The 24,882-nt window shown below is 40.7% G+C and overlaps 1 protein-coding gene across 3 annotated transcripts in view; it reads right to left on the bottom strand.

Annotated features, from left to right (window-relative positions):
• The window catches only part of TBC1D4 (TBC1 domain family member 4), a 111,018-nt gene that overhangs the window by 39,260 nt on the left and 46,876 nt on the right, over positions 1–24,882 (bottom strand). For 2 of the 3 annotated variants that reach the window (XM_080374395.1, XM_080374394.1), the window contains exons 2-5: positions 8,018–8,620; positions 6,554–6,643; positions 2,875–2,979; positions 174–306 (exon numbers count right to left, since the gene is read on the bottom strand). In XM_080374395.1, the coding sequence (XP_080230521.1) occupies positions 174–306; positions 2,875–2,979; positions 6,554–6,643; positions 8,018–8,620 (931 nt within the window). Of the gene's footprint in view, positions 1–173; positions 307–2,874; positions 2,980–6,553; positions 6,644–8,017; positions 8,621–14,676; positions 14,765–24,882 lie in introns of those variants that run through there. The other variant, XM_080374396.1, reaches the window with a different exon arrangement.

Here is a 24,882-nt window from a genome sequence, read left to right on the forward strand (position 1 = left end):
ATTACTGCAATCACCTCCACTTGATTACAGAGAGTGCAAAGGATGGTTAGAATTGCTTATTGGGATTCTTTTCCCTCTGTCCTTATATCGCTTAAGTTGAAAGCACTGGCTAACATAATTAAAATTCTAGACTAATCAGAAAAACACAATTAGAAAATAAACTCAGCTGCTACCTTCAATTCTTTCACAAAGTTTGTGCAATGAATGCATAGGGCAGGCCTCACACAGTTTAACCTGCGTCTTGGCATTTTGCAGAGCTGCAGCAGTGCTAAAGGCTTGTTTCAGGGTTAGCATTACCTCATCAACCTATAGAGGAAGGAGGGAAAAGAGAGTATATAAACAAAAATGCATGCCATATATGTCAAATTAGATTTATAAATCACATCACAGAGAGGTGCTTTATAATCAAAGTAAAACCTTTTGCTGTCTTCTAAAGAGATCAAGGTTGAATTTCCAGCTTTTTACCTTTTCTGTGGACGCTCACCATTCTTCAAGTTCAGCCAGCCAGTGTAATTTTGAGTATCTATCTGCTGCTGCTGCCCAAGCTTACTGGGCAGGCAGCTGCTGTTTTAAGAAGCTGCAAGTGGGAATTTTTGGCTTGAATATATGCTGGCTAAATAAAAAGCATTAATTTCTTTTCCCTTAGCTTCACGTTTCTCCTGTAAACTGCACATGCTCCCTCTGAATGATTTGCTTCCTACCACTGCATCATTTTAGCGCAAAATCCCACAGATTCATCCCGCTGGCAGACGGGAGCTTCCCACAGCAGTTCACTTTTCTCCAGGCTACTAAACCAGCTACCAGCTTCATTACAATCACCAACTTACCTTTAAGTACTGCTTTGCAGTCTGCCCTGATCTTTACCACTAACACAAACACAGTGGTGCCATGTTCCCACACAACAGCAGTGGAAAAGCTCAAACTTTCATGTAAGAGAGGTCAAGGTGACAGTGTTTCTCCACACTCATCCAAATACACTCCCAGACCTTATACACAAAGCACTTGGGAGTTCCCTGTCTGTATTTTAGAGGAATACAATGCTTACTAAGAGCTGGTCACTTGAGTCTTTGAACTAGCACGGAAAGAGGGAGACAACAGCTTGATGACAATCTTAGGAAAGAAATTAGTATTCTACTGCCAAATCATATCCTTGCTTTTACCTGTTGGGTTTTTTTATAAGCAGGAAGTAGAAAGCTGAAATAAATATTTGAGACCAAAATCATGTAGTCTGACATTGAAAACAAAGACTTTCTTTGAGTGTCTTTCACCTGGGTGGGGGCAGGGGGGCCTTGACTGTGGATATTTGATTTAGTTTGTGTCCCAATACATTTAGGTTTTGAGGTCTTTTACCTTTTTTTTTTTTTTTTACCCCCAGTTTTAAGCACTACCAGGAATTTCTGGGTGCTCCCTCTTTAGCAATGAAGCAGGGCATTGAACAGTGAATATCCATCTTGCAATACAGACTGATAAATTTTTAGAGTTGGTAACAATGCCTCTCAAATAAGATCCACAGTACAGTGCTAAGCATATGGATTATGACTACACTAAAATCATGAGAACTGTAGCACAGACTGTAGGTAGGTTTAGAGCGAACATACACAAGCCTGGTGCCATAGCCTGCCTGGCAGCACAGAATTTGGAAAGCATTAGGTTTTACAGCTCTGCCCTGCCACAATCCAACTGCCACTGGGGTCCAAGCAACTGCACCTGGAAGTAGCTCAGGAATGTTCATTTCATATTGCAGTGTGGGCATACTCACACACATCAGTACTAGAATACGTGAGGAGGTTCATAAATACATGGTTTCTTTATACACCACATTTTTAGTCTTTGAATTATGCATGGTCAGATTTATCAGTAGGTCAGATGTAACATTCTCTGTTAATACAGTGTCGGAGCTGATTTCATAAGAAGCTCTCATACTGACAGAAGTGCAGCCTCAGCTACTATTGTACATCTAGGGCTGTTAGCTGTTGGAAGTTTTATTAATGTAATCTATTCACTCTCAAACTAGTCAATGGATGAACAAATTACATGTTCAGCTAGCTAGAAGGGTTTTAAGATTAGCTGAAAAAGAGTTAGCAGCTGTTAGCACAGCCATCAGGAACAAACATGTTTCGGAACAGAAAAAAACAGAAACCAGCTTCTTTTTAAAGTGTCAGAGCTTTAAAATAAAAATGTAGTAGCTAAAATGATTTCCTTGTTTGCATCTCACATCATTAAGCTAAGCTACCTTTATCAGTTAAATCACTGGCACCTGGAAGTTCAATAGACTGATATATATACTTTATCAAATGTCCAACTGACTTTTTTATAGCTACATACATCCACACATACTATGGTTTTCTTCTCTCACAAGATGCTGTTATTTTCTTCTCCTGAGGAATAAAACAGGCTACAGGTAAAATGATAAAGTCAAATGCAGGCTAAAGACACACGCAGGATCAGCCAGTAGTTTAAACCCTACCCTGAAAAGTATGTTTGGGTTTTATCATCAGCTTTGTTACTCATTCAACGCATGTAATTACATGTTTAATGTGGAACCAAATGTCTTAATCATTAGAAATGCAAGAGTTACAATCAAATACAGAGCCCAAATACGCTCACAGTCTGCATGTGCAAACTCATCCATCTGGATTTTTTCTATATGTTCTTGATATATGCATCAGTGGAGTAGCAGGATATAGCTATATATGAACAGGATGTAGGTATTTCCTATTACATGTTTTCATATTCACAACTGAGGACTCACACCTGAGAAGATGTGACCACTGAGTCTCAGTTGACATAGCAGAATAACAGAGACTCCCATGGTTTAGGAAATGTCTCAGACATCCTCCGACGGAAAGGTCAGAATTGTTAATAAATACTCACCAGAGACTCACTTGCACACTGGAACACATAGCAAACATACTGGCTTAAGCCAGGTTCAACAGATTCCCGGCAAATGAAACCAAAGTGATCAACGTGTTTTATACCCTAAGAGAGTTTAAAAAAAACAGCATTAGTAGACTATTTCCTAAACAGGTTTTGCTTCCACAAATAGATAACAGACTCCAACACTTGCCAATACAAAAATTCGAGAAACTATGAACGCATACTCCTAATGATCTATTTTACCACTACAGCAGTTATCTTTTAAATTGCTTTTTGCATTTATTAGTTACATAAAGCTCTTTATACAATCAAACCAAAAGTTATACAGCAATAGACCTGGACCTGAATTTCTTCCATTAGGAAAATGGATTTTCAGGCAGCAAACTAAAGAGTCCTAGGTTGTATCTGAAATCATCTCTGCAGTTGAAAATGTACGTGATGAGCCCACACTAAAACATGGGACTGGACTAGCATCAAAGTAGCAACAGATCTTCACTTTCCTCTAAAGTAAGTTAGCACTACACCAAAAAGAGCAGGGAATGAGTGGTGGCATGCAAAATTCCAACCTAATTCTTAAATAAATTCTTCGAAACCGAGTTAGATACCAGAAGTTTCAAGACTTACTACACATTACTATTGATGTGTAGTATCAAGATCCTAGTCTAACTGCTTGACAGGGAACATTGCCTTGCTGAAAACAGCACTGAGAAGATCAAAGAGAGTTGCTTCCTAAGAAGCACTATATTCCCAGTCTCAGTTCATGGAACATGACTCACTATTGTTAAAGCTTTTGCCAATGTTTTTATCATCTGAGTATAGTAATAGTAGATTTTCTCCAAAAGAAAGCTTAATCCCTCAAGTCCAAATACAACAGAAGGCACAACTCAGTTGCTTGGATCCATCTCCAAAGAAAACACCTATATTGTAGAAAGAGGAGAAGAGGCAAAACAACTTGCTTGTCACTACAGAAAACACTCTAGACAAAACTGCTAATGCCGTACGTGACAGACTGAACATATTGTCACAGTACGCTGTAGTTTTTAAAAACAAATTTCCAAAAGTTGTATCTATGCTACTTAAACAAAACTTAACAAAGGTGCAGAGGGTATCTAAGATGGCACAAACTACATTAATTTACCACAGTCCATACTAATTCTGACTTAATTGAACTCATTTTCCTGTGACACATGAAGTCTTCAAAAGCATAAAATGAAAAAGAACAGACACATACACATATGTTGATCTATGTAACAGTGAAATGTTGCCTTCTGTTTTGCAAGGAGAACATTTACTCAAAACGGTTCAGTGCAATGCCAGTTCTCTGCTGACAGTGCTCCTGAACAAGTCTACAGCTGTCCAATTTCTCAGTCTCCACACAAGAACATTTGTGGGGGAGATGGACTTGACACTTGCATCGCTGAAGTGTAAATAGCACAGGACATTCCTCAATTAACAGTACCTCCATCACATTTCTTTAAGAGGGTGGCTGGACTTGCCATGCCAAAAGAGCAAAGTTTGTTGCTGTTCTGGGTTCCCTCAAGGTCAGCAAGGCTACAACGAAAAAACTTCTACAGCTGTCCGACACCTGAGCTTAGGCAGCAGACACAGGGATTTATCATCAATTATATTTGCTGCTTTGACAATTATATGGAGTGCGGATAATGAACTGAATGCAGCACATCAACCATACTTAAGCTATAGAATAAAAATACCTTTATTAGACCAGACTAAAATAATTCAGAATGCAAGCTGAAGGGAACATCTCCTTTTCATCATCTGCAAAGCTCAGAACAAACATTCCTAGGCTGCAGTCCCACAATATGCACTAAATCACTGCCCTATAAATACGTAACGGAGGAGCCCTGTCGCTAGCACTGAAAAAAGTACTGATGGGGTTTATGCAACCAAATCTTTAGTCTTGAGCAAATCAATGTTTCATTTCTATTAAATAGAGAAAAAAAAAAAAAAAAAATCCCTGACTTCTCTAAAGTAGCCATTCTGCATTAGAAAAAAACCCAAACAAAACCCCCACAGTATTGTTAGGGCCTGTTTGAGTTACTCAAGCATGCAAAATCACAAAAGCTTTGCTCCATATGAAAGCAAAGAGGTGTAGCGAAAAACTCCATCTCCAAAGCCCAACACACAGCATGACTTACACTATTTACTGGACACAGTTATTTTACTCGTCTGCCACGGTCTTCACCCCACTTTAAAATCAGTAGAACAAAGGTTGTCCCCACTTAGGACTGTTTTGTTTGACTATTATCAGTATGTATATGCAACCCAGGAGCCCAGTACATAAAGTTGAAGTGTCACTTTTATTCAGGGTAGTACCAAACAGCAGAAGACTTGAGACGTCTGCAAATTTTGCTTTCTGTACTACTGCTTTAATAATCTCTTTGATCTAGATTTATTATAAGGCTATTAATAAATACATCACTGTTTGATTATACTGTCCGATTCTATATTTGCACTTGATTTTTTTCTCTACCAAGCCCAATACAAATTGTAGTTAAACAGCAAAGTCTGTTTAAGGGCCTGGACCTTTAGTTGGTAGCTCAAGGCTCCACTTGAGTTAGAAGTACTGACCAGTTCTTAATTTGTATTGGCACTGGTAACACAGTCCTGCAAGAGCAGATTTACTAGCATTACAATGAAATACAGGTTTAAAGCATGCCAGGAAGTATACTTTAGACTACAATAATAACATTTAAGGAGGCCTGAAGTGATGCATGTGCATGGCGAATGAAAGAAGGCAATAAAGTAAGACTTCAAACCAGAAAGTGCCCAAAGAAAGCAAGTGATGAACAGCAAGATAGAAAGGTAAATCCCTTGGCCCTGGCATTTAATGTTACAAGACACATTTACTTATTACTAGACACAGCTAGTTTCACCTACTGCCATGTTCTCCAGAAGAAATGACGCAGGTGAACTATTGTTGCTCTGGAAGGGTGATCTGATTCTCTCCTCCTTTCATTCTAGAGGCTTTCTGGAGTGCAGCTGCCCCGAAACAGCACACTCAGAGCATCCTAAATGGAGATTAAGCTACTTCCAAAATTATATCCAGTGCTCTTCCCAAAGCAGAACAGTTTATCTTTCGACCAGTGATCGAAGTTGCCACTACCAGAGCTTAGACTGGTCATTTTGCATTCATCTTTTCTGTACTTAAGCTCTTTGGGAATCTCTTTGCATTATGATTGTGCTACCAGATGAGTGAAAGCACCAATTTGAAAAACACCCCTCACTCCTGTAAGGGCAAATCAGTACTTCAAATCTGCTGCAAGTGTTCATGAAGCAATCACAGTTTAATATCCAATTTCTTCAGCTGTACTCCCACAAAAAGCAGACGACCAAACTTTGTGTAGGATCTGTATGTACATTAGCCACAACCACTCGAAATTCCCTGCTGTCTCCCACTTTTTTTTTTTTTTTTTTTTTTTTTAAGGAGCCAACGGGGTCAAACAGCAATTTACTTACTTTCAGGGTAATTTAGATAGGATCAACTGGCTAAAAATGGCCTTTGACCCTGAATAAAGGAAAACGGCACAGAATGCTGAAAGAGAATTCTATGCTTCTTTTTTTCTGCTGCCTATAGACCAGCAAGGCAACCCAGCTAAAGAACAAATACATTCCTTTTCTCCTGATGATCTACATATTGCTTCTTATTAATGCTTACCTGAGAACATGAGGAGATATCTTTAAAATTCTTTTCAAGCACAACAGATTTGGTGTCCGGACTGATGAGGTTAACTTCAAACCTTCCAACCTGGGGCAGGGGAAAATGAGGAGAAAAATAAGTCTAGTTTATGACTGTCTTGGAGGCACAACATTAACAGCAACAAAAATGTGACAATCTAGACCTTTCTTATTCACATACCTTCAGCACAACAGCTTACTCAGCAGCAGCAAGGGTGCCATAATTGAGTCTATGTTGAGTAAGAATATTTCAGCAAGAACAATACTCTCAGTTGAATAGGAAAAAGACTTGGAAAGAAGACAGCTCTCCCCCTCCTCCCCCCTGCCCCCCTTTCTTTTCAAGTTTATTTTTGTCCAAAGACCACATGTTTGACAGACCATACTAAAACATTTAGTAAACAATGTGGCTAAATTAAAAGCTGCAGGAAAAAACAGATTTTGAAGATTTTAATGTTTTTTTTAAACTATGCTATAGATCAGCTGAGAAACCATGTTGATCTTAAGGCAATACTTTTTGTTTTTGTAGTAATTCCAGACGAGAAAGGGTAGGTTTTGCAGCAAGCCATCTTTTAGCTTTCCCAAACTGCTTCTCAAGCCTATGGAACTTACTCCATAGACCTCAGGGAGTTTTTCAGCTAAATCCTTTTCATTACTAGTGATAGCTGTGGCTTTCTAAAGGGCAATGCATTCTCACTTCAGTTAACACTTCCCCAAGAGAATAAAAGACCAGAATGATCTTTAAAGCAAATGGAAAGACAAAACCCAGACATTTAGCCCCTTGTTATTTTAAGGTCCAAAGAGCTTTCCTTTTATGGGTCACCTCCTTTAAGTGTCCTTTTGTTTTCTTAATACACAAGCTCTGAAGATATCAAATGCACTTCGGGCAAGAGCAAAAATAACCAGGAGGTGTGAAGTAAGAAGCTTTCAGTGCAGAGATATTTGAGTACTCATCTGGGAAAGACAAGCTGAACATTAATACAAATTATCATAAAGAGGCTGGCCCAAACATAAGGCTTTCATAGTTTTATGTGAAGTTTTGTGCAATTAAAAAGACACACACAAAAGAGGATTTGTTCGGATGGAAGCCTTCATCCATCCTCTTTTTGAAAGAATACTCATTTTTTTCAGCTAGGTCCTAGATCTCACCAATACAGACAAACCAAAACTGCATATAAAATAATTATTTCCCTAGAAACTGTGATTACTGCACAAGTAATTCCTTTTTCTGAAAATTTACCTGAGCTCACACATTGAGATGACTTCCTTAAAAGTTCAGCTACTTGCATTTCAACCATTTATGATCAGATACATAAATATTTATGACAAATCACAAAACCATACTGAATCTATACTATTTTTTCTTGCAAAACTTGTCTCAGCTTCAAACTGCACAGGGGAAGATACAGCGCAAAACCAACTTGAAACTGCTCATCCTAGTACACACCTGGAACAACATTGTCCTGTTCTGCTCAGAATCGGACGGCTGAACATGACTGGGTGCACTTGCATGTCTTCTGCGTGGCTGTATTTTCAGGTTTGTGTCATGAACCCTTCTTTGCATAACTGCAGTGACACTGCTACACCGGGAGCGAAACTCTTGCTGCTCATCAAAGCCAGAGTCCTCTAAAATTCTTTCTGGAAAGGAGCCACGAGTGCTGACCAGGTTGGTCAAGTTGGTCTGGCTGCCAATTGTAAACATTGCAGCGTGCCCTACAGTGTTACTTGGGCTGTCCAGCTCCTCAAACGGGCTATCTGATGGAGAAGATGGCACATTTCCTTCACACAGGGGTAAGTCTAAACTTGACTCATTATTCCGCTGCTCATTTAATAGTTTCAGGCGCTGGCGCTCATGAAGGCTAAATTTCTCAATGCAATCATCAATTAGCGTGGAGGGAGCTTTCTTGTGAGCCACCGTCACCTTTCCGCAGTACAAGACCTCAAATTTTTGAGAGTCATAGAAGGCATCTTCACTATCCTTACTTGGTTTGGCATCTTCTTTTAGTGCTGCTTTGGAGACTTGCCTTATGCTGCTGATGACATCAGGAACCTAAGGGACAACATGAAAGGTCAGTTTAGTAGCCACAAATGACATAGCACAGACAGTGATACATCAAACATTTGTTACTGTTAAGCAGTTACACAAGTTACTTCTTCAGTCGAGTGCCACTAGCTTCTTGGATGAAAATGCAAGAATAGGAAATTCTAAATTCTGTACAGACAATTTATGCAGTGGAAGCAAAGCAAATAATTTCTAATTTTATTTTTTTTTTTACTGGAACTTTTTTCAGAACATAAGGTTTTAAAGCACAAGAAGGTCTACTGACCAATTTTCACACTTTTTTCTTTTTTTCCCACACTAAGACTGCCTTCTCTTTTCCTGTAGCCCTCTTCTCACATCAGCATCTCTTGTTGATGTATATTGCATCGGACCATCATAGTTTCTTTGTTTTTGTTTTGCAGAGCCAGAGATTCCATTCTTACGACATTTTGTGGAAACAGTTTTGTGAAAAAGACACCAACAATCCCCATCAGTTTCAACTGCCAGCTTTACAATACAGGCAGCAGGCATATGGAAATTTTACTGAAGTACCATCTACAATTGCATTAGCTCTCAGTCATTATCTACTACAAAAATCTCACCCCATCCATACTATGGCATAGTTTAGTTTAAGGTCACACTTCCTGATATCTTTACTTTAAGGTCACACTGCTTGATGTCTCTCAGTCATCACGCAATTAAGAAGTACACCCTAATCTCTCTTCTCCTCCATCATGCTTACCTACAGATTCCTACTATACCCTGTAAGGCCAAACTGCACATCTCTAGTAGAAACTCTTGTTTTCACCCAGTCTTTTAAGGCCACCTAGTTCTTCTTCCACCTTATGCCAATCACCTTGGGAGGATGTCTGCCTTCAGTATCAACATATTTAATATGCAAGCTCCTTTTTCATTTTGTCTTCAATAAAGAAACTCTACTGACCACAGATGAGAGTGTTTCTAGTTGCTCTTTTGACAGTACCTACTTCTGCTTAACCAAACCTCTTTCTCACCAGGTCTCATCTTCTTTGGAAGTACAACGAATGGCATCACTTACATGCGTTGGGGAAGTTACTAGTGACAGTGAGATCAAAAGACAGTATCTATCTGATTTACCTTGCAAAAGAAATCACTTATCAACACTCACCTAATCCAATGCAATAAATCAACAGCTGCTGCATTCCATACAGCTTCCCACCATATCTATAATATTTAATCATTTGTCTCAAAGTATTTTTTCTATTTTTTTAAAAGAAGATATTACTCCAAAGTCACACCTTAGTTAATAATCCATGCTCCCTACAGTATCTCTTTCTTTCAGTCACATGATACCAGTTGAAACTTGCTAATGAGGCAGTAATCTCATATACCAACAGTTTTGCAAGTGACAGTGGAAAACTACCTCGTTTTAGTCCCCGTCTCCCATTACACACTCCTCATCCACTGGGCATTCAACTCAAATCTGCTTCCAGTCCATTTATTGCAAAATGAAATTCAATTACCCTAAGATCTACTGACTGTCTGGCTTTCATCCCTATAGATGTCATCATCATCTCAGTTTTCAGTGAGGCTAAAAGTTAGTTCTGACATGACACAGATACTAGAGGGTATTCAATCTTCACTCATTCTCACTACCAGGCTGCTTTACCATCGCCCAAGGGGCGCTTCCTCTCAGCCATGCCAGCTCAGCTGAAGATGGACATTTCTCACTTCATACATGCTAATTCATATTCCAAGACGCAGCTCTTTTACCACTGATCACTCCTCTTATACTTTCTATGGTCTGTGCTTAAAAAAGCTCTAGAGTTGAAATCCCTTAGCTCTCTATTTTAGCAAAATTCACAAGTTAGCTGTCTGTTAATTAACATTTCCCTTTTTAGAATCCAGAATTCATTACAGGAAAATTCACTTATATTTCCATTCAAAGTACAGTGATAAATGATAATTCTAGTCAAAATGCATAAATTCAACATGCAATCAACTACCATAATGTCAGCTGTTTAACTGGCAATTTGGATTTTTGAAAAAGTACCATCACTTCCACTGCAATTACTGGGTTCTGCCACTTGCTCATCACTTCTAAGATAAGACTGGAGAAGAAATTCTTCGGTCTTTCTAATAATACCCAATAACCTCCTAACATCCTCCCCTGTCAGCAGATGTCCAAATAGGCTGAGAAGACAATATCAAGTCTACCACAGTAGGATTCCCCATCCATCCCCTCCCTCTGTCAGAGATATCCCCTACAAACATACACATAGAGTTTTAAGTAATTGCAATTCTATCTAAAAAATCCCACAACCACAACAACAAAATTCCTACCATCCTGCTGTTCATCAGCTGGTTTTATTTCCATCTTCTCCAGATCGTGTATACTCTTCAGACACTAGTACTGAGTCACAACTACTATTGCACAATCCCTGCTCCCTGTATAGCTTTTGCTTCTACCTATCACATAAATTGCTACAGCGTTCTCACTTCAGCATAGAGGGATCCTAGCATTAGAGCAGGGGTTTCAGCTCATACTGCCCAACCAAACCTTATTCCCTGCTTTGTTTAGACAAACTTTTTTACAGGCCATGTTATTTTTTAGAGTGCACCCTTCTCAGTAGTCATTTTTTTCCTGTTTTTCTACCTATCCACAGAACTCAAGTGAAAAATCAAGGTGAAAACCTGATACCCATCTAATCACCATAGTTATGAATACTTTTCTTATATACATATGAAAACAATGTAATACAGGGATATCACAATGGATAAGAAATATCTGTAAGTCCAGAACCAGTTCCAGATGCCTGTTGGTTGTTTCATGAATTCTCTAAATAGTATGGCCCAAAAACCAGCTAGCTTCAAGTATAAGATGCAAGACAGATACAAACATTGCTAGGCTATTAGTCATACATACAGATTTTATTGGTCTTTAGCGTACAGGAGTAACTGCATACAGATGACAATGTGCCCAGTGATCGATGATGTACCAGCTTGTACTGTTAGACCTGACTCTCTTCACTTCCAGAGTGATACTACCTTATAAAGAATCAAGTGCCACTGCCACCCGAGACATACCCGATCAGATTACAGTATCTTAATGTTTTGACTTTGGGCAAAAACCGTAACTGGGATCAAGTGGAGTCTAAACAAGAGATTGCATCTCTATATTCCTGAAATACAAGATACAGGGAAAGTTACACAATTAACCAGGCACAGCAACCATCCCAATGTGGCTTTTTACACATTTCTTTGGCATATGTCACTGGTTTTTGACATTTTGCTCCTCTGTACATCAAGAAGTCCCAGTCACAAAAGTTTCACCATCAAAGTTGTGTAACATTTTTGGATTTGGGTATTAGCTTATTACCTGTTAATGCTGAAAATGTAGGGCAAAGTTAGACAAGACAGTAAGCAGAATGGAGATTTTAAAAAACTGAATTAACAGGATGAAACTGCTTAACTGATTTTAGAAATCAGTTTAGCAATATTAAGATGACATACTCCTGAAACATTCAAAACCTATTAATGAGTTTCCAAGTTCTAGTACTTCCCTGCAGCAGTCTCATGAAATTAAGCAGCCAAAAGGGAGAAACGGGATTCTTATTCCTGAAACCCACAGGGCCATTGCAGATCTTCCTGAATATATGCTATCAGCTGTTACAGTAGAGCACACCAAAAAGGTGAAATGAGTTTTTAAGCATTCACCATAAAGAAAATAAATCCTTAAAACATTTCAGAAATTAATCTATTTAAATACTCAGAATTTTTGTCACCAAGCCTTGAAGACAGCTATGTCAAAGAGGGAGGCTGGAGTAGAGGGGGATAGGCAGTGTATTTGCAGGGTGAAAGAGGCACACTTCCAGCCCAAACAAGCCCAGAGGTGTTAGTGCTGGAATAACACAAGCAGACTTGATTATCCCTTGCTTTGCCTCTTCCAAGTCCCGTGGTCTAGGGGTCTATCACCTTTTTCCAAATATTGCTGGGCAGAGAAGATGACTACGTCCCCAACTGAGTTGCAAAGGACTTCTTAGGCAGAAAGGTCGGAGTCAATGGTGCCGTTCCGCGACAGCAGCTCTCAGATCAGAAGTAGAAAGCAGAATCTCTGAATAGAGCCAAGAGAACTCAGAAGAACAGAGATCCTTCTTCAGGGCCTGTACCAAAACGCCCACAAATGCAGGAGGCCAAAAAGACAAGGATGGACAGCGGGTACCAAAAGTACAAGACTAGGCCTGTGATACTAATTCAGCTCCTCAGTGTGAGGAACACTCCAAAACTTGGTTCAGGAGAAAAAAAAAAAGAAAAAAATTAACACTACTGAAACCAAAAAACCAAGACTGTGAGTTAAGAGGCAAGTAAGAACTCCTCCATAATGACATGAAATAGGCAATATTTAACTCCCAGGGAAACATGACTGATCCAGTAAGCCTAATTAAAGAAGAAAACAAACCAACAACCCCACACTTGGGAATCAAATCAAATTTGTTATTACTTGCATTTGAGTAGCCTAAGATTGAATGAATCACTCTTCACTGAATTATATCTGATTCAATACATGGCGATTCAATAAGTCGTTAGCTGTAATCATCAGAACAGATGGAACTGGTTGAGTTCTGCACCACTACAGTAAGATTCAGCTCTGAATATACAACATAAGTGAAGCATGAGAGGTGTTATACTGTCACAAACTCTGTTTACTACAAACAGTAGACTTCTGGTAAGCTGAAACTAATGGCAGTATAAGTTTTAGCCAAACAGTCCCCTAACTTATTCCATTTGCACTTCATACCCACCTTGTCCCACCTCCCCCATGACCTTGATTACAGACCTTATGTACATCATACAATTGGCCAGCTAATGTAGATGAGGCTGCAGTACTTAGCCTGGCTAGAAGACAGATATATTAATACCTGAGATCTGCTAATTCCAGCTCTGCAGGTTATGGGCTCCATCCAGTTCTGTCCCTTGTGACCAGACCTACAACAGGGTCAATACACAACAGAGAGCAAACACCTTCCTCGTGCACAAGTAGTGCACTGTTCAAAGTGCATATGAACAGTACTGCCAAAAACTATTCTATTCTACATAGAATGAACACAAGAAACTTCACTGTGTTCAACGCAGAAATGTATTTTCATGTTGCAAATGTCAGCTTAGCTAATGTAACTAACGCAAGACCTTTCATCTGACTTGATTAAAACCAAAGAGAGGACTACAGGAAAAGAGCAGAAGACCTTTCTTCACAGGTCTTCTCATGTCATGCAACTAGGTTTTTGTTAAAATTAATTCCAGTTTTTAATCAACCCTGCCTTAAACCTCCCCAAGAAAGAACATCCCTTATGAGGTATCACCAATATCTTGAAGTTGCAAAACAGAGAGGCTATCAAGCCTACTAAATCATGCACGCCGCAGCATAACACTAGAACAGTTTGCCACAACTCTGGAATAGGCAGAGTATCTCCATGGTGATACTGCACACTTTCTTGAATAGCAGTGACAGAAGGTGAAGCATTAAAAACAACAACAATAAAAAATACACACACACTCCCTTTGAATTTACAACAGCCTCCAGTGAACAAAGGTGGAGCTCCCCTTTTTGCTGGAGGGATAACATTCAAATGCATCCCACAGTAATTACCAACCAGTGCTTTCAATTTTAACCCAAACTTTGAAGTTGAACACTATGGATATTGTAAAGAAGAACAAAATTCCCTTGCTGTGGATCATTATCTCCACAGCTGGACAGAATTTCACTGTGCAAAGAAGCTATAGCCCTTGTTTGTTTCTAGCTTTGACATGGAAAATGTCAGTCTGCAATACATTAACAAAGCAAAGCCCCTTTTCATACATAAGGCTTATAAACATTAGGATGACTATAAAATACTATCTAACAAACATGCCTAACAAATCTGGCTACTTAATGACAGCAGTTCCAGCAAGGCAATTACTTTCAAAGCAAGGAAGAAGCTCAGCCCCTCTCACTCGATCACCACGCAAGGTGCAGTGTCAGACCCCTTTCACCATGCAAAGAGACACGAGATGAATGAATCCATACACACGTTAGAAGCAGTCAGTACCTTCTGATGTGGCCTCCAGTTCAGAAGCACAGGCATGTCCAAGCAAAACTGTCATCAAACTTTAGTGTGATGAACATGAGGGCTCATGAATGGATTCCTGGGATAAGTGAGTGCAGAAAGATCCCCCTCTTCACAAAGGGCTGGCAACGCTGCCAGCATTTCCTCAGGCTTGTTTCATGATATCAGGGTAGAGCCAGAGCTCTGTGCAGCAGCCGTTATGCTTCAAAAGCCAAGTATTTCCTGACTTCAGGCTGGAAGCACCCACACAGCTTCGACGGGTCCCACTCACGACTGAACTATGTATATGTAAAAATGAACAAAAGAGAAACAGGATACCATCCAGAAATCAACACCCTGTGCTTTGCTAATTACTGAAAGAGTTTGGCATCTATCAGTTGGAAACCAGCACAACTCTGAGAAAAAATTAGGAGCAATCTGATGTGACTCTCAGTTACTGTCAAGTTGTACATCCATAAGACAGGAGAACCCAGCCACAGCAGTGAAACATGAACAGAGACAAAATAAGCCATATATTACACCCTGCTATGTATTGGGCATTCAACACTGAGGCAAAGTTCTTATCTTACACCAAAACACACCCAAATGCCAGCCAAAGCGCAGATATCAATAACTATTCTCAACCAGAAAGAAGGGTGGGAGAGGGGAAAAAAAAATGTTTTCTTTTAACTGCTATAAATGTTTTTACTACCACCCAGTTAGTATAGCACCGATAATCCAGACCTTTTGTACTTCCAAATATGCAGCATTCTGCTGCTTCACACATTGGTGACAGTGCTACACTTAACAGTTCACACCATTAAAAAATGCATCTTTCTGATAAAGAGATAAAAGTCCAGTTCAGAGTAATTTAATTTATGCAGTCACACAAGAATTTGTTGACTTTGTTTATGTTAGAGATGTTTAGAAACTAGAACAGAAGAGTTTGTCTCCATTGACTGATTTAGTGCAGAAGAAATACTGACCATCTTTGGTTTTACAGAAATGAGGATTTGTAACCAAGAGGTTACAATGCTATCACAAAGGGAAAAAAGTAACAGCCAAATTGCTAATTTCTACAACCCACCTGCACTTACATGTACTTCTAAAAATGCAGTTTAGAAAACACAAAGGCAGGTTCTCAACAGGCAGCAATAAGCATCTACCACCAACTCCAATTCATTCTGCTGCAAGTCTGGGCTAACAAAAACACAAGCCCAGTAGCAGGAAAGCTGGAACACAGGGGCTGGCAAAGAAAGACAGTGAAAGCAGCTTTTGGAGCTTCGAGCTGACTGTCATCTGTGGCAGCTAGAGCTTTCATGTTTCTGCTGTTCTCTACAGGTTCATTCGTGAGTATAGCCAAAGCTTACAGCAACAGAAAACACATGATGAAGAAGCTAAAACCCATTAAAGAATTATATATAGTAAAGTTTTGCTTTCAAGAGACTGTCTTACTCCTATTTGCCTGGCTGTATTTTTTGCCAGGTGACTGGTCAGGACCCAATAGCTTTGTTTCTAAAGAACTGCTACAGATCAATGCACTTATTTTACTGTTGACCTTCAGTATCAGGGAGATCACATACTCCTGCTGAAGGCAAAGCTGAAGACTACCACTAAACCAGCCCAAAGGGAGAGAGATTTTTAGATAGATATGGCAAAATTAAATTTAGTTCTCAACATAATTCTTACTTTAGATCAACCCAGGAATTACTTGTGCTGTTTAGTTTTGATACAGTCAACAAGCAGGATAACAAGTCTACCACAGTTGTGCAGCTTATGTTTAGAGAACCCACTACATTACTGAATTTGTTACTGGAAATTTGTGGATCACCTTACATATTCTGTGTGCTATTCATGCACATAAGATGCTGTTTTGCCAAGTATCCAAATTTAAATAAGCAGTATAATGACAGAAGGTGGATCAAGTTACTTAACAGGAAAGAATGTGTAAGAGTTACAAGACTGTTTGGATGCCTTAGTGGACAACAGATGATTTTTTTTATACTTGCATGCAAACACTCTACAGTGGTATATCAAAGAACTTCAATGATGGCAGCGACAGCACAGCTCAACAGTAACATTGCTTTAAGTAAGCACGGCTCTTGAATTCAGTACCTTTGCTCCCATGTTCAGGCCAGAAAGGCTGATGCTTTTCCACCTTTCAGATACAGCTCACACTCATTCTGCTTGAATACTTCGCAACCCATAGAAGTGTCAGTACAGAGCTCTCATGACGATCCTTATGTTCTTTGAATATGTAGAATAGTAAGTCTCAATTCACCTACTAGTTATATACTTTAAGCATATGCAAGTACTCTCAAGTTTGTTTCCAAGTTCAGGGCATAGTTCCTAGTGAAAGGTTTAGCAAAGTACAGCTTCCTTGAAAAGTTTCAGATGATGTTACAACTGCTTTAACCAAAGTTCTTCTAAACTACGAAAACACAGATTCAGGTATTAACTAGGAGTTTTCTCCTGAAAACTCTGTATTTCTAACTTAATTTGGCACTTCATTTTCTAGTAAGAGGTTTATTAAAGAAGATGATGTTTTTAAGAACTCCATCATGTTTAACACATACCCTATTTTTAAAAGGGCTTGCCTGAGAAGATAAGGCTGTTACATGGACAATCCCAAACAATTAATACATTTTCTACATTCATTTCCTTTTTGGGGCAAAAAAAAAGAAGCTACAATTGGAGAGCTCACTGAAGTATTTTGCCCATTTATGGTTGCTATCTACTTCTCAAATACAGATCATAAGATAGTGAACTTCATTTTAGCAGATTTAAAGTGCAAGTGCTAAGACTGAAATAAGTGCTCCACGCACCATATTTAAGAAAGTGGCAGTTTTCTTAATTCAGTCATTTAGATAGAAGCTCTCAAGATTTTAATTTAAAAAGATGAACTAACATGATTCACTATGAAACAAACACACCTTGGAAAGTCTAGTTTTGCCCCAGTCAAGAGATCAAGGTTTCGGGACTCCTCCATGTTGGACCATGATGAGTCCTAAAGTGAGTATCAGCCAAGATTTGGTTGAGAACCACCTGCATGTGATATCCATGGACACCACCACCTTTATAACTTATTTGGTACAATAACCACCGTTGTCTTCTATCACTGAAGGAGATGATGGTAAATCGTTAGTAATTCAGTGCTTACTATGGCAGATAGGAAAAATTACAGACTTTAATCAGTCTAAGAGATCTAGCAGGTGTGTATGTATTTGGTCCAGAAGAAGTCTGGCACTGCAACAACTTCTAGCCGCCTTAATGATGCCAGAGCTTCCTCAATGATATGAAACCAAGGAGTTAGGTCTCCTAGTTTATGTTTTTTCAGAAACTCTTGACTGCAGTATTGAGAGGCTTCAGACTAAAAACTTTTCTTAAAAAAAAAAGCTCTGCTTACAGAAAGCTATACACCAGTGTCAAGCAGCACGTGATACTACAGTAGAGACACAAAAAAGTTACTACAGGGTTCAAGACTCCTTTTCTCAAAAATGCATGCATGAAGAAACTGCAAAAGACAAATGCACACAATTTATCAGGCAGTGTGCACAGAGTTGGAAAAAAAAAATAGCTTGCAACCTAATAGCCTTTAAACAGCTTCTCCACCCTTGCCAAGGAACTTCATTAGTTTTCCAGTACTTTGGAAATACACACCTGTACAAGTTACAGCTTGTCCGGTAATCTCACAATTCAGAAGAGCAACTGCATTACCTTGCAACAGTATCAAATGCCTAAGCAACCAGTAATACAATTAACTTCTCCCAGATAACAACCAGCAAACAACCCTCGCATAAACACAGCAGAAGAGGATTTCAAAGCCAGGCTGATTCAGATGCTGAATTTCCAGCCGCTTTGAAACCAAGTGCCGGGCAGAGCAGGGAGCTTCCAGCTACTAGACCTCTACCAACACCAAAGTTTTGAATCACCACTTTGCGAGCAATAATAAATACCGTGCCTGAAGGCAGAGCTAGTGTATCACAAAACATCAAGTGCTACTCTTGCTGGGAGTCACAATAGTCTAATCTTGTCGATCACTAACTGTTAAAAATACTAAGATTTCATCAGCTGCTTATGTTAGCTGTGAAAAATATCAAATACAGTTAGATAGTTATAATGGTCAAAAGTAAATCTGTACAGACACAGTTGAAGGGGTATTTCAGATTTAATAGCCAAAAGTAATTAAGCGCATGGTTATTTTACTTTTTGATGCAGAAGAATTCCAGGAGAGCTACAGCGTTACTGTTAATAATAATAATTGCCCCAACCCACAAGACCCAGGGGCAACAGAAAAGGAAACACTTTCCAAGAAAGCTTTGATACCAATGAGTCAAAGTAAAGAGAAGGTAAGGTCCTTTCAGAGGAAGAGCTTCCTAAGGCAAGACTCTTGCACCAACACGATATACATGATGAATTAACTAGTCTTGAGAACAACCCATGAGACCATTTGCATATATACCCAAAAAGCTGATGAAAGAGTGTTTTGTTTTGATTATGAATCTGAGTTCTATAAAACTGCAGGGGAAAAGGAAGCATAAAGGCACTCAGTTACTGTGTAAGGAAGAAAACACAATAGGTAATGAATACAGCAAATCAAGACGGATGGAAAAGAGTTGTTTCTGAGGGTACATGGGGAGTTTCTGTTTGGTCTTAGGCAACAGTTCATATACCTTAGGTGAAGTAACTTCTGTAGTGCTTCACTAATTGCTAACAGTAGATACTACTTGCTTCGGTACTGCTAACCTTTATATTCTTAATTTGCTATGCCTGGTATGCGACAGATTTCTGAGCTGGGAATTGCCCAGCACTGCCTGACAGCATAAACAGTAAGGTTTAGGGAACCAGCTTTTGGAATTGGCTTAAGTCTACACAGGTAAGCAAAACAGGTAGGTTGCATTAACTAACTAGAGCTAACATTGCTAACAAGGAGTGGCATAGGCTTTACCAACTCCCAGCAATACAATCACAAATATACCCAGGATTTCCAGAATTTCAGTTCATTGTTAAGGCACGCCAAAGCTTCAAAAAACTGCTTCACCTTCTGTGGCAGCATCTTCATCTCACTAGTTGTATTGGGTTTGCGTGTCAAGGTTTTGGTAGCCAGAGGGCTACAGAGGTAGCTTCTGTGAGAAGCTGCTAGAAGCTTCCCCTACATCTGATGGAGCCAATGTCAGCTGGCTCCAAGATAGACCCACTGCTGGCCAAGGCTGAGCTGAAGCCCATCAGTGACTAATGGTAGTGTAGCTGCAGAAACTGGCACTGGAGCAGAGATTCCCCTGCAGCCCGTGGTGAAGCCCGCGGTGAGCCAGGCTGTGCCCTGCAGCCCATGGAGGTCAGTGGTGGAGCAGATCCCCACCTGCAGCCCACGGAGGTCAGTGGTGGAGCAGATCCCCACCTGCAGCCCACGGAGGTCAGTGGTGGAGCAGATCCCCACCTGCAGCCCACGGAGGTCAGTGGTGGAGCAGATCCCCACCTGCAGCCCGTGGAGGTCAGTGGTGGAGCAGATCCCCACCTGCAGCCCGTGGAGGTCAGTGGTGGAGCAGATCCCCACCTGCAGCCCGTGGAGGTCAGTGGTGGAGCAGATCCCCACCTGCAGCCCGTGGAGGTCAGTGGTGGAGCAGATCCCCACCTGCAGCCCACGGAGGTCAGTGGTGGAGCAGATCCCCACCTGCAGCCCACGGAGGTCAGTGGTGGAGCAGATCCCCACCTGCAGCCCACGGAGGTCAGTGGTGGAGCAGATCCCCACCTGCAGCCCACGGAGGTCAGTGGTGGAGCAGATCCCCACCTGCAGCCCGTGGAGGTCAGTGGTGGAGCAGATCCCCACCTGCAGCCCGTGGAGGTCAGTGGTGGAGCAGATCCCCACCTGCAGCCCGTGGAGGTCAGTGGTGGAGCAGATCCCCACCTGCAGCCCGTGGAGGTCAGTGGTGGAGCAGATCCCCACCTGCAGCCCACGGAGGTCAGTGGTGGAGCAGATCCCCACCTGCAGCCCACGGAGGTCAGTGGTGGAGCAGATCCCCACCTGCAGCCCACGGAGGTCAGTGGTGGAGCAGATCCCCACCTGCAGCCCATGGAGGACCCCACACCGCAGCAGGTGGATGCGCCCGAAGGGGGCTGTGACCAGGGGGCAGCCCGCGCTGGAGCAGGCTCCTGGCAGGACCCGTGGCTCCCTGGAGAGAGGAGCCCAGGCTGGAGCAGGTTTGCTGGCCGGGCTTGTGACCCCGCGGGGGACCCACGCTGGAGCAGCCTGTGCCTGAAGGGCTGCGCCCCGGGGCAGGGACCCACGCTGGGGCAGGGTGGGAAGGACTGCAGCCCGTGGGAAGGGCTCGTGTGGGAGAAGTTCATGGAGGGCTGTCTGCCGGGGGGGGACCCCAGGCTGGAGCCGGAGCAGGGTGTGAGGAGCCTCCTGCTGAGGGGGGGAGCGGCAGAGACAGCGTGTGAGGGACTGACCGCAGCCCCTGGTCCCTGTCCCCCTGTGCTGCTCAGGGGGAAGACACAAATAAATTGGGAGTGAAGTTAAGCCTGGGAAGAGGGGAAGGGTGGGGGGAAGGTGTTTTTTTTTTTAAGATTTGGTTTTACGTCTCATCCTCTTCTGATCTGATTGGTAATAAATTAATTTTTTCTCCCAAGTCAAGTCTATTGCTTGTGACTGTAATTGCTGAGTGATCTCCCTGTCCTTATGTCGACCCACGAGTCTTTCATTACATTTTCTCTCCCCTGCCCAACTGAGGAGGAGAGTGATAGAGCAGCTTTTGGGGGGGCACCTGGCCTCCAGCCGGGGTCAACCCTCCACACTAGTGCTATTAGCACATATTACTTGGGTACCTATATATTAAGACACATTTCCTGCATGTAAAGGAGAAGGGCGGCACAGCTGCAATGTCTAGGGCTTTGCAAAAGTAAGCTTAGATAGAGCATGGCAATCCCCGTCACGGGGCTCCTGTCTAGCCTGGAAACTAAACTCCCATTTCAGGCTGATGGGGAGAGGGATGAGAAGTCAAGAGTGGTTTCTGCTACTGTCACAACAGCATTCTCATGACATCTAAATAAATTATTTTGAAGGGTGATATAAATCCCATTCACTTCAGATTACCACAGGAGTTTCGCAATCATTTCGGCTAAGGTTATTACTTGTCATACTCTGCTGCAATCAAAGCAAGACACAGCTTCAAGTAACTTGAAGTTTCACAAGTATGTAAATCCTTCCATAAAAGATGACAGTTTTCTCTGGACTGCTGAACTTCAAAACTCAGTTTATCCATAATTTTGTCATTCTACATCTGATTTTTTTTAACTTAAAATAGCCCAGATTATGAAATATTTCTCTCTGCAACTGAAAGTCAGTTTGCTGATGAGTTAGCAGTGAACATGAAACTATTAAAGGAAAATGGAAAATAAGCTCCCCTGAGGAGTGAACTTCATTCCTCCTGCCCATCAACTCTCCCTCCCCTGAGGGAGATTAGCCTATCTGGGAATTATCTACACTGGGAATTTATTCTTGGTCATGCCTGGATGTCCTGTTCTCACTGAAGTCAAGGCTGAAACTTGTTTTGCAAAGCCAGTGAGGAAACATGTCAGTTGTATCACAAGAGCAAGCACGTTTCCTAACATCTATTCTCTGCTTCCCAGCACCGTATCTAGGAAGACAAGATAGGTCTTAGTCACCAAGCTTCATCTTTTGAGTCTTTTGTGTGGTGGATTCACACGCATGCCTTCTGACTTCAGCTGTGACACCCGCAAGGGCTTCCGAAACAATTCCATACATTTCTAGATAGTAGATACTGCTACTCTTCCGGAAGGAACAACAGAAATCTCAGCTTCAAGGGTTATCCCAAACATGATAGAAATATACAACACTAGCTAGATTTACTATCCTCTAGGGAGTTTTTAACCTGTTTGGCATGGTCCCAGGTGCTGTAGTTTGTTCACGAGCTCTCAGGGAGCTGAAGCTAACACAGGGTACAAGTTGGCTCATTTCCGTGGTTTTGCTCTCAGAAAAACTTAACACCTTGCATAAAATTAGGTAACTGCAAAACAGTTATGATACAATGAAGCAGATGTAACAGAATCCTAGTTTATCAAGAGAATTTTATTAGAACTATAGAAGTTCAGAGACTAATATGGACAGTCAGCTAGAAGCAAAATCTGAAAAAGACAATTTGAGAAGCCCAATTAAATTCATAGACCAAGACAGAGTTTAGCTCACAGGTATTTGCAGGAACAGAAGTGAGTAAAACAATATATTAACACCTCCTTATTTTTAGATGAACAGAAGACAAGCTAACCCAAGTAGAAATCTTTTTTTTTTCCCCTCCCCCTAAACAGGGATTGAGGGCAACACTAAAAGCGGGTTATGATGCATTGGAGCAAACAATGACAAAATTTTAGGTGAAAGTAGTAGAAAAAAGTAAGAACAGACACATTTGCTCCCAAATCCAGTACTTGGTATATAAATAATTTCAAACTGGCATATGAAAGTAGCTTTCTGCAGAGTTGCAACCCGCCTAGCTGAGGCTGCTCTCCACAGACACTTGAATCTACATCCCGTAAAGAGATTTTTACACCCTATTTCCCTTCATGGAAACACTGGGAAAGACTAGCTCAGACTGGGATGTTCAATTTAATATCATACTAAAAGCACTGCACTTCTGAAAAGTCTACAAGATGAGGTAAAAAGGAGCTTCTACTGACCCTACTACATAAAACAGCTAATCTGTGTTTCACATTGTGCAGAGCGGAGATTTCCGTTTTTCTGAATTTGATCTGTGATCTTCGTTTTTCAACGTGCTTCCTCTCTCCAAGCTACAAGGAAGTATGAGAGGACATTTTATGTCAAGGTCCTTCAGTTTATCACAATCCTCGTTCAGCCTGTTTGACTGCTTCAAAGATGCATCACACATAAACACCAGTCTTGGAATTAAACCATTTAGAATTGCTTATCAGCATGTAACATTTGAGAAACCGTATTACTTTCCATCAGTAGCAGCTTCACGATGATTGTTTTTCCTAAAATTTACTTAGATGATGTCTGCTCTGAGGCAGACCATAGCAGACAGGGATTCTAGAAGGATACATAAAGCAGTGTTGCTGCAAGGAAACTGTAAGGCTCAACAGCATTTGTTACACATACGGTAAAAAATGCTACCGAAAGACAAATTTAAAACCTGTGCTCTCTTTGGGTATTAAGACCAGAAAAGGAAAGCACTTTGAGCATCCATTAGAAACCGATTCACGTTAAGGACATACTGAAATAAGAGGTCATAAAAAAAAAAAAGAAAAAAAAAAAAGACTGTTACCTAAATAGTCAGTTAATTATGGGGACACAGAACAAAGCCCATTGTAAGCTGCTGGATCGACAGGTTTGAAACTTTCAGGTACAACCAAGGAATGACAGTCTTTCAAGTTAAAAAAAAAAATAAATTATCCAAAGCATCAAAGCTGAATGCAGTCACTGGTATAAGTGAACAAATAGGTAAGGAGGATGCTAATTTTAAGGCAACACTTCAAAGAGACACATTAGGTAATAACAGATACGCGTCATGTAATAACATCCTGGTATTATACCAAGTGTTCTCAAGTGACGTGAAGGTGAAATATAGGATTTAAGATATACAATGCTTATTTCCAATGGCAAATATCTGAATATTGTAAGATTGGAACAATTGGCAGCGCTAGTATTTTGTTTTTTCTGTACGTACGAATAAAGGCAGGAAATTAAGATCAAACTGAGGTCATGCTACTGTAATATATGTTGACTGTAATAAGTATTTTACCAGAAATAAACAAGTCAGAGTCATCTTTGCAGGAAACTTTTGCTGAGTCCTTGTATTGCTAATGTATAGCAACACTGACTGCTTGTGTGAATTCCCAAGCAGTTAAGAACTGTTCATGATGCAGAAGCTCCACAAATAGCCTCACATCAATAAAACCTGATGGATGCACACTTGCCACTCAGAAATTAGGATTCTCCAGGAACTTTAAATTATGTCTTACTGCATAGTGTAGAAATTTACAGTAAAATAGCTGTCATTTATACTATTAAGGAAAAAAAAAAGTATTTGCATAATTTTGCCCAAGTTATGCAATACCCTACAGTTTCATCCTGCAAAAGGGCCATACAGCTAGTTGTAATAACATTTATGTACCATGGAAGGATTTTAAAAAAAAAACATCTTTATGTGCTTTGTTGTTATGATGCAGCAGCTTCAG

The sequence above is a fragment of the Falco punctatus genome, assembly GCF_963210335.1.
Source record: "Falco punctatus genome assembly, chromosome: 2".
Lineage (NCBI taxonomy): Eukaryota > Metazoa > Chordata > Aves > Falconiformes > Falconidae > Falco > Falco punctatus.